This window comes from Haliotis cracherodii, unplaced genomic scaffold (genome assembly GCF_022045235.1).
Source record: "Haliotis cracherodii isolate W230 unplaced genomic scaffold, xgHalCrac1.p SCAF_3, whole genome shotgun sequence".
NCBI lineage: Eukaryota > Metazoa > Mollusca > Gastropoda > Lepetellida > Haliotidae > Haliotis > Haliotis cracherodii.
Genome location: NW_027266286.1, coordinates 61,687,870 through 61,698,613, shown reverse-complemented (window position 1 = coordinate 61,698,613; position 10,744 = coordinate 61,687,870). Strand labels below are relative to the sequence as shown.

The window sequence follows — 10,744 nt, the reverse complement described above, 5'->3', positions numbered from 1 at the left end:
TTTCCTCACCACTAAAACGTCATTAAGTAAAGGGTTTATGAAACCCTAATGGTTCATTCAGTTCTCATTGGTTAAAGCCGGAATAAAACGGTTATAAACTAATTATACTTTAAGTGTAAAATGTTCATACATAAGTGATCAAAATAGACTTTCCCCCTATAATTGTCCCGCAATTCCGTTTTAGCAAACAGGCACTTTTTCCTTACTGTGGCATGAGGAGAAAATCTGGCAGTTCTCTCAACTCCAAAGTTTCATAACTAGTAATTGTCGAATGTATCATTTCTGACGTTCATTTTGTGATATACTTGTTAGGGAGGTTTCAATGCAAAATACAAAGGTTTCATCGGACCCCTGAATGCTAGTTTCATTTCAGCCACCGATTCTGTTGTATTGATAACAGACGTAAGATCAGCTATTTAAAGTATGACGTGAACCTAGCTTTATATTCAAAAAATCATGGTAAATTGAATAAAGGACCAAGAATCATACATATCTAACAAATTAATGTACATGCATTGTGAGAATTTTGTACTCTTCCATTATTATTATTATTAGTAGTAGTAGTAGTAGTAGTAGTAGTGTTGTTGTTGTTGTTGTTGTTGTTGTTGTTGTTGTTATTATTATTATTATCATTATGTGCATAGTTGCATACCTTAGTCTGGCCATGCGCCAGGACGTGGGTTCGAATCCCAATTATGACACTTGGTTTGCTAAAGGTAATTATATACAACGTACTTACAGAACTGAAATACTTTCAAACGACGTAACTCCCAAGTTATTCACTCACTCTATAGTTAGACATTCTCAATGCCACTGGAGCGAAAAGCTTGGCAAGCGCGTGAAAGCATCAAGCGTGTGGTCAAAGGGGAGTAACTCGTACAGCACTATACGGGACATGGTGTTCAGTGAGCTCCATACTCCCATTGGAAAATTTTAGATCGTCCGATATATATGTGATTCGGTGAGGATAGCGTCGATGGGTCATTTGGTCTAGCGGTAGAGCGTCCAGCCGGAGAGCGGAAGGTTCGGGGTTTGATCCTCGACCGGTCTTACTTGTTGTTACCCTGTCTGGTGCTCGGCATTAAGGGTCTGAAACAAGGACTGGTCGGCTAGGAGTCAGTATACTGTGTCTGAGCGGGGTATTGTCTGAGTGGGGTATTCATGTTAAACTGAGGCATGGTATCTCAGTGAGCTAGCACTATAAATCGGCATCAGTCCAGACTAGTACAAGCAGACACACACACACACACACACACACACACACACACACACGTGCATGCACGCCGCTATATAAGTGTAATAATCTTGGACGCGACGTTAAACCCAATTTCATCACATCACCTTTCATAAAACTTGCTCATGAAAGCTGTACTTTGCTAACTTATTATATTAGTTGAGAATTCTTTCGAGTTCAGGTCGTGATATACGTAGGTTGTCAAACATCCTTTGCCATAAATGTTGCACACAAATATTGGAGTACAGAGTGACCCGCTAGGTCGGTCGACCATAAGTGATAAATGGCTTCTGACAGTAGGGCGTTGCCACCGTAAGCGCATAGCGACACTTCTTGCTTCCGGGACTACTTTGGGACTACAGTAAACAAATACATATTAATAGAAATACAGGTTACATATAAATTATCAATTTTCGATACAGGCTACCGAATAGTTTGGAAATGTTTTAAGTACGGTGGGGTAGGCAAGTGGTTAAAGCGTTGCCGAAGACAAGGTTCGATTCCCCATATGGTACAACGTGTTCAGCTCATTCCTGTTTTTCAGGGGGGCACGGGTGGCCCAGTTGTCTTAGGCGCCGCGATTCGCTGGGCAGAGTTGCGTCCCTTGGGCACGACAGAAACCTATGATTGTGGGTTCGAATCCCGGTTCGCCCCGATTATGTTTCTAGGTTTGTCAGCACCATACCCGTGCTCGTGGGTTTCACGGAAGTGGTAAACGTCTGAGACCTGCATCACTTCGGGCTTTCCTCCCACATTAAACTGACGCGCCGTGATATAACTGAAATACCCAACTCACTCACTCATTCCTTTTTTCTCGTTTTTTTTTGATGATATTACTATTATTAAAGCAAGTCATTACTCCTACGAACGTCGAACATTACGCTGTATGACAGGAAAATGGCAATGGCTTGATACAGTATATGGAATAAACATTGACATTGTGACATCTCATTCTGGTTCGGTTAATTCACAGAGAGTGTCTCGCGACATACAGCGTCAATCATAGTGAGGTTTCGTTAATACACATACGCCGAAAGAGTGGGTGAGTCGGGTTTAACACTTCTTTGCACAGTACATGAGTAATGGTTTGGTACTGATGACCAATGAAACAGCCAAGGCGTATCGGGCTTCGAAGCCACGTACAGCGGATCCTGACACGGAAAAGGGGAACAACCCTGCATAGCAAATTGTCCGAGTCAACAGTATGTTTGCGCCTGTCAAAATCTACCACACTGGTGTATATATTTATGCATCAGATAACCCTTTAAACACCACTATTACAACATTGGAATATCATCTGTTGCGGTTTGTATAACGTTTGTTTAATGTTAAATTTATATACGGCAGCTACGTTACAATATATAAAGCCATCCCCGTAAATCAAACTTTGTAATAACAAGTGAGAAGTCAATTCAAAACAAAATATAGAAAAATATAATAACTAAAAATATCAAGTAGATTTTTATCAGTAGCATCCTTGTTGAGAAATTCAAAGGAGGAAGATGGTGAGGAAGAAGCAAAGCCGTCCCCCGCCGTGATATTGCTGGAATATTGCTAAAAGCAGCGTAAAACCATACTCACTCACTCAAAATGGGGACAGGATATGCGAAACATTAAGCCCAATTCTCTGATGGACACAAGTCAGTGTCTACCTCAAAGATAACGAACTGGGACGGCTAAAAGACACTCGTTGATAAACGTTGGTACAACGTGTTCAGCTCGGCTCAGCAAGCCTCGGAATTTTTCCACTTTTATCAATTTGTGTTGATATAATTGATATCAAAAGACACTCACTTACTTACTTACTTACTTTGGAGATTTAACGTGCGCTTTCCGACTGATGCGTATTTCGCACACGGGCCCGGCCAGGCCATTTAATGTGTTTCCGAAAGGGGCGAGGGTGGTCTGTGCAACCCAAGAGGGGGCTTTAGGGGTTGCTTATATAGAATTTGGGAATTTTGAGATTTGGAATAGATGCCGATGGGGTTGGGGAGGAGAACTAAGGGAGCTGGGTATGGTGGATGATTGTTTGTTTATGTGATTTTGATTTGGTAGGTTATTATGGTTTTAGATGCGTTTTATTAGTTCCGTTTTGATTAAGAATACGCCTAAGGCCTTGAAGTTTTCTAGTTTATTTTGTGGGTTTAGTATTGCTTCTAGAGTGAGAGCCTTGTTTAGATTGAGGGTGGTTTGTAATGCGGTTCGATGTGTTAGGTAGTGTGTGCAGTGGATGAGTGCGTGTTCTGGGGTTTCTGGTTGTTTGCAGTGTGGGCAGTTACCTGTAGTGTGTTTTTTAATTTTTTTTAGGTGGTTATTTAGGTTGGTGTGTCCTGTTTGGAGTTTAGTGATTACTCTGTCGATTTTTTTTGATGGACGGAGAATTTTTGGTTTGGTTAGTGGTTTGCTGAGCACTCTTTTGATTTGGCTATTTGAGTTTAGATATAGGTTATGCCATTTTTTTGTGATTTTTTGTTTGTTTACACTTTTAATTTCTGATTTTGAGATGGGTAAGTTTAAGCTTATTTCTGGGATTTTGAGGGATAGTTTAGCTGCTTTATCGGCGTTTTCATTACCGTATATTCCTACGTGGGCGGGTATCCACAAGAAGGTTATTTGTTTGCCTGCTTTTGTTAGGTCGTTGGAGCTTTTAAGTATTTGATTTATTAATTTAGGTCGGTTTTTGGTATTTTTGTTTTGGAGGGCTTGTAGTCCACTTAGGGAGTCAGTAAGTATTAGGATTTTTTGGTTGTTTTTGGATTCTTGATTGTGGAGGGCTGAGGCCATGCCCATTAGTTCGGCCGTGAATATTGATTGGTTATTTGGGAGTCGGAAGGATTGTGTGGTTTTAGTTGGTTGTGTGGTATGGACTCCGAAACCCGTGTGTTTGGAGGTCGGATCTGAGGATCCGTCCGTGTAAATGTGACACCAATTTGGCCAATTTTTGTGTATATATGCTAGTGTGGTAGTTTTAGCTATGTTTGGGTCGGTTTGTTTATTTATTTGGCTAGCTAGTGTTGTGTCTATTTTGGGTATTTTAAGTTTAGGGGTGAAGATATTTGATTGTTTGCAGTTTTGTTTAAGACTTTTAATTTGGTGTTCATTTAGGTAGTTTGTTATTCTTTGGGATATTGGGGTAAGTAAGGGGTGTTTACGAGCTAGAGCTTGGTTTTTAGGGCTGATGTTTTGGTTTATTAAGTTTTGGATGAGAGGGTTTGATTGGGACGCGGCCCAGAAATTTAAGCTTAGCTGTTCCCTGCGTAGACTTAGTGGCATTTCTCCTGTTAAGGCCTGAAGTGAGGTGTAGGAGGTGCCATGTTGGGTGCGTGTAATGAGTTTGAGAGCCTGATATTGTATTGAGTCAAGTTTTTTAGATAGAGAGTTGTTTAGGGTGTTGTATATGGCGCAGCCGTAGTCTAGTTTTGATCTAATTAGGGATATATAGAGAGAGAGGAGAGTATCTTTGGAGGCTCCCCAGTTAGAGCCAGTTAGGCATCTTAGGGTGTTTAGGTCTTTACTGCATTTAGTTGTTAGGTTTTGGATGTGAGCATCCCAGGTGAGATGTTCATCGAAAATAAGTCCTAAGAATTTGGTTTGTTTTTGAAATTTGATTGTTTGATTGTTTAGCTGGAGGATTGGGGAGGCGGGTTTCATGTTTTTATGTTTGAATACTATTCCTGTTGTTTTTTCTGAGTTAAGGGAGAAGCCCCATTTGTCAGCCCATTGTTGTATTTTATTAAGAGATTTTTGGAGTAGATTTTTGGCCATTTTCATGCTTTTTGTGCGGATCCAGATGGCTCCATCATCCGCGAATTTTGATGTGTTTACTTTAGGGGATAGACCCTCGAATAGATCGTTTATCATTATATTGAAGAGGGTGGGGCTGAGGATACTGCCCTGTGGAGTGCCATTTTCTAGGGGACATTGGTCCGATAGAGTTTGGTCTATACACACGGTTATTTTACGATTGTTTAGGAAGTCCTGGATGTAGTTTATTATCTGACCTTTGAGTCCTATTTTTTTAAGTTTTTGTATTAGCCCATCGTGCCATACCATGTCGAAAGCTTTAGAGAAGTCTAAGAAGATGCCTGTGGTATATTGTTTATTTAGTTGTCCTGTCTTAATATCTTGTTCTAGTCGGGCGAGGTTATCTAGGGTTGAGCGGCCAGGAGTGAAACCGCTTTGATCTGGGTTTATGGTGTTATTTTGGGTTAAGTAATGTTGTAATCTATTTTTAGCCATTGATTCCATTACTTTACATAAGTTTGAAGTTAGGGATATTGGTCTATATGAGTTAGCTTGATTAGCTGGTTTATTAGGTTTAGGGATTGGTATGACTAGGGCCTGTTTCCAGGGAGTAGGAACCTGTCCGTTTAGGTAGATGAGATTGTATAGTTTGAGTAGTGCCTGGAGCAGTTTTAGGGGGAGTTTTTTAATTATTTGGTAAGAGGTTAGGTCTAATCCTGGGGCTGTGCCCTTTTTCCTGTTTTGGATTACGTAGAGGAGCTCCTCCATGGTGTAGGGTTGATTTATTTCTAGATTGTTATTGTTTGGTTCTTTTGTGGGTTTGTTTTCTGTTTTAAGTTTATCTTGGAATTTTTGGCTGAAGTTGCTGTTTCTGCTAACGGCCGAAAAGTGGTTGGCGAGATTATTTGCTTTTTGGGCGGGGTTGGTTGAGTTGTTAATGTTAGGGTTTTTTTTATGTCGTTTTAAGCCTCTAATGGCGTGGATTTTGCGCCAGACCGTTCTGGCATCTGTACGGTTATTTATACCTTCGCAGAATTTTTTCCAGTCTCTACTTTTGGCTATTTGGACTAGTTTTTGAACCTGGTGGTTTAGTTCGTGGGCTATGTTTAAATATTTGTAGTCGCGTTTTGCTTTATTGAAGGCTGATTTACGTTTTCGTCTAGTTAGCTCTATTTCCTCATTCCACCATGGTACCGTCGGTTTGCCTGTCTTAGATGTTTTGAAGGGGATGGAGGTTTTGGCTGCGTTTATTATATAGTCTGTTAGGTTTTTACAATAGGTTTCTGGATCATTATTTTCTATTTCGTTTAAGTTAGCTTCGTTGCAGATATTTTGGAATTGGTCCCAGTTAGCTTTGTTGTAATGGAATTTTGGTTCTTGGTTTTCTGTTTGGATTGGTACGTTTGTATTTCCTATGGTTATGTTTATGGGGAAGTGGTCGCTACCTAGCGGGACGTCGTGCACTTCCCATTGAGTGCTTTGGGCTAGATCTGCGGTGCATATGGTTAGGTCGATAGCCGACATTTTTTGGTTTATCTTATCGTACCTCGTGGGTTGGTTGCTATTAAGGAGTACTAGGTCGTTTGTTTCTATCCATTCGGAGATTAATTTGCCATGATTATCTATTTTATCATCTATGCTCCATGTAGGATGGTGAGCGTTAAAGTCTCCTAGGAATATAGTAGATTTATCGCTTATTTTGAGTAGTTTGTTTAGATCCTCAGGTTGGACTTTTTGTTCCGCCCAGTGGTAAATATTTATGATGTTTATGTTTCGGTTATTTAATGTGATTTTAATGCCGTTGGCTTCTAGGTTTGGCGTGTCTATTTTTATTTCTTCGTAATTTATATCTTCCCTGATAAATATGATTAGTCCTCCTGCGGCTCTTCTTGTTTTCGGTTTAGCTCTGTCAGTTCTAACTGAGTTGTAGTTAGGTAGTGTGAATTTCGATTTTTTTGAGAATTTGGTTTCCTGTATACAAGCAATGTGAGGGCCTTTATTTAGTTTAAATTTAGTTTTTAGTTCATGGCCGTGGGAGGTGAGTCCGTTGGCGTTCCACTGAAAAATATTTAGTCCTTCCATTATTGGTTTCGGGTGATTGGTGATTTAGTTTTTAGTTTTTATTTTATTCGGTGAGTTCTTTTAGATGGAGGTTAAAGAGGAAGAAGGGAAGATCGGTTAATTTTAGATTGAAAGCTACTTTGTGGAAGGATTCCATACTAGCTTTTGGTGAGTTTTGACTATGCATATATGCTAGGAGTAAGGTGAGGTTATTTAGGTTTGGGGTGTTGGCTGGTTGGGAAGTTTGGTTTGTTTTAGTTGGAGTAGTGTCTATTGTTTCCTCAGTAGTGGAGAAATCTTCGTCATGGGTTGGATTAGGCTTAGCTGGTTGAGTTTCCATGGGGGAGGCATGTGATGTGGAGGGTTGTGAAGGTGTTGGCGGGATGGGTGTAGCTGATGTTTTCTTAGTGTTTGTGTTTTGTTGTTGTGCTTGCTTGTGGGAGAGCGTTGTTGCCATATGGGCTGTAGGGTGCTTGGATGAGGGCCGTGTTGTGGTGGTCATTTTGAGGTTTGTTTTGCATGCGGGGGTTGATGTTTTGGGAGGGTTCGTGGTTGGTTGAGTGGCTGCTTGTGTGTGTGAGGTGGGTGCGGTTTCTCGGTAGGGGTCCCAGACAGAGCTGTCGGTTATGGGTGTGGTGTTTGTTTGTGGGATGGTGTTTGGGTGTGGTGTAGGGAGGAGTGGTTTAGATGCAGGTGTAGCAAATTTTCGTGTTTGGATTTTAGCCGTTTCTATGTTTATGTGTTTGTTGGCCTGCTGGGTGAGTGTGTGTCTGTGTGGGCATTGGTTTGAAAGTGAGGTGTGTTGGGTGGATTTGCAGTGGATGCACCAGGGTGTGCATGTGCCTGGGCAGTCTGTTTGTGCGCATTTTTTACATTTAGTTTTAGGACTCGGGTGAGATTCTCTATTATACAGAGCATTAAGTCTATATTAGGACTGTTCCGTCACCACGACAGGTAAATCTCATATGTTTTGACAAGCCTTCCCTTCTCCACAGTCTAACAACTGGGTATCTGACAACTGGAGGGAGGGGCAATCTGACAAATGGGGTATGACCTATATATCAGTCAAACAACTCGACCCCACACACACACACCCCGTCTATTGTTGCAACTGACGATGGAAACAGGTTCTGCTTCTTTTGCACAGTGAACACACAAAGAATATAGTCCTTTGTTGTGAAATACCGTCGTTGTCCAACATCGTATATACCTGTTTTGACACCCGTGGTGATACAGGTTACTATAGCGGTCTTCAGCAACCCGTGCTTGGCGTAAAGGGCGACTGACGGCATCGGGTGGTCAGGCTCGCTGACTTGGTTGATGCATGTCATCGTTAACCCGACTACTGCTCATGATGTCAATCACTGTATTGTCTGGTCCAGACTCGAATATTTACCGACCGCCGCCATGCATATATCTGGAATATCGCTGAGTGCGGCGTTAAACAACAAACAACAAACGGAAAACATGTTTGGGAATTACGGCACTTGACAAACAATCTCGAAACAGTGTCATACAGAGAACTGGATGAGTTATTCCTTGAACACTGTCAATGCACGCTCAGTCTCTGCTTAGACTTACAGTAAAATTGACGGAAAATACATAATGTCTATATTCATTGTATATGTTAATGATCACAACATCGACAATGCAAAACCAAACTGTCAGGCAAAAGAAACTATACACCCATGTTTGATAGTGGCTAAAAATTAAACAAACAAAAAATGTTTATTCGATGGTGATGTATTTGATACGGGAATCATTGTATAGTGTTTTAGATTTAAAATTGCAGAATTCTTTTATTTCCATTGCAAGGGTGCGTTTAATACATGAATTCTTACACGAGTTTCGTAAAACCTGTTGATTTAAGGTGTGGTTTAAAGATTTTTGAATGCTCATATTGTTAATGTTATATTTTAGTGATATTATAATATATGTGCTTTCGAAATAAATCTATATTTTGACATTTTTTGTGGCTTGATCTATTTGAAAATCTTTCAAGGACAATGACCATGATATGTGTAGTTACAGCCATACATTTATTTGTATCGAAAATAAAGCCACATCTGGCATGTTCAACGGGGATTAAAACATTCGAAAGATCCTTAAATTGGGCAACCGTTTGTCCACAGCTTCAAAGTAAGGACTTATTATTAATGCGATGAGGGTAACGTTACGTGGTCTAAAATCTGCTCTCTACATTCGCAACAGGTATTTGACAATAAGAAAACTGCAATAGGTCTGGTATATATGTAATAGTTTTACAAGCGGAGTAAAATGACCAACCACATATCAAAGTGGTCTTGACGTCAACACTGGCAGCGCTAAGACTGCGCTCGGAGTGTTTCCCCAGCTATGCGGGTGCTAAAAATAGAATAAAGCGCCCCCTATGTGTGAGGAAGACGTCGAACAAGTCGACTTGATATAAACAAGTCTGCAAATGTCACGGGGAAAAGTGTGTTTAGTTGAGGATTAACTGGATATTAGCGGCGGAAATCCCAACAATACCGGTGAGCGTTGACATGTATTACATAACGATGACTGATTAACGCTTCTCTTTCTAATTAGCTTGAACAACCAATGTTTGAAGTTTACTGTTATCTGGGAGTTTGAACTAGATCTACTCATTTCGCGAATGCGATGACTGGGTAGGTTTGGCAGTGTGGAGAATTCTGTCTAGTTTGGGAGGTGTTCTAAGACTACAGCGACCTTCCATAGAATTTCATTGGTACCGTGCCTATATTGCAGATTGTGTGTCTGACTCGGAGATTTACCTTGGACGATGGAGGGGCAGAATGTAAGGTTCATTTCTCGGGTTCCAGTCGATGGACCGCCGCCTCAAGGCATGGCAGCACCCCCACCCATAGGATTTGAAATGCGAAACATGGACCCACCCCCGCCGGGACTTCACCCAGGGAGTGAGTATTCTTTTAGGGTGTGGTCATTTCTTAACGCTGTCTGAGTATAGATATGCAACAGGCAGATCGATTACTTGGGTGTCACTCTACGGCGAAATGCGTTTACAAACGCATTTGACAGCTCTTGAACGTATCGTCCATAAATATGTGCTTGTGCAGAATGTATCCAATAAAGATGGTGCGATGCAGAGTGCAGTGGGCATGCACACTCCATAGCATTTCGTAAGTCATCTAGTAATAAGGTCATAGTGTGGTGGTTATCATGAACGGTCTAACCTATATGTACAGTTTTGACGTGTAACTTGTCTGTATTGTGTGTTATTCTTATGGCTATTGAGCCCCTGCTGTGATAGTCTTGTTAATGTTATTGTGAAATCCCAGTCATATTGAAATAAGTGTCATTGGCTTGCCTCACTGAGAACAAGTAGAAAGGGGGCAACCAAATGTCTTATACTTCTATCTATAGCTGTACAGCACCACACCCACACATTAACGGTCACAAATACTGTGACACGGATGAAGTACAAGCCTCAAGCAGGACAAAGTTTAGTTGCCTCAGACACCTGATGCCCTTTCAATGTTTGTGTACTACTACACATCTATTGACGAGGAATAAGGAGATTTATGCATAAGGGACAGTCCTACCCTTGAGTGGAAATTTGGTATGCCTTCCCAAAGAACTGTTGATATTTCACAGGAAGAATGAAAAATGGTGCTGTGAAGGATGAATAATTTTTTTAATTTATTCATTCCATTTTTTCCTGCCTTATTTCTAAAATGAATATTT

The 10,744-nt window shown here is 40.8% G+C and overlaps 1 protein-coding gene across 7 annotated transcripts in view; it reads left to right on the top strand.

Annotated features, from left to right (window-relative positions):
- The first annotated feature begins 9,438 nt into the window (after positions 1-9,438).
- Positions 9,439-10,744, top strand: part of LOC139473594 (anoctamin-4-like) — a 106,577-nt gene continuing 105,271 nt past the window's right edge. For all 7 annotated transcript variants that reach the window (XM_071256263.1, XM_071256262.1, XM_071256259.1 and 4 more), the window contains exons 1-2: positions 9,439-9,549; positions 9,788-9,957. In XM_071256263.1, coding sequence (XP_071112364.1) covers positions 9,822-9,957 — 136 coding nt within the window. In that variant the 5' untranslated portion in view covers positions 9,439-9,549; positions 9,788-9,821. The remainder of the gene's footprint in view (positions 9,550-9,787; positions 9,958-10,744) is intronic.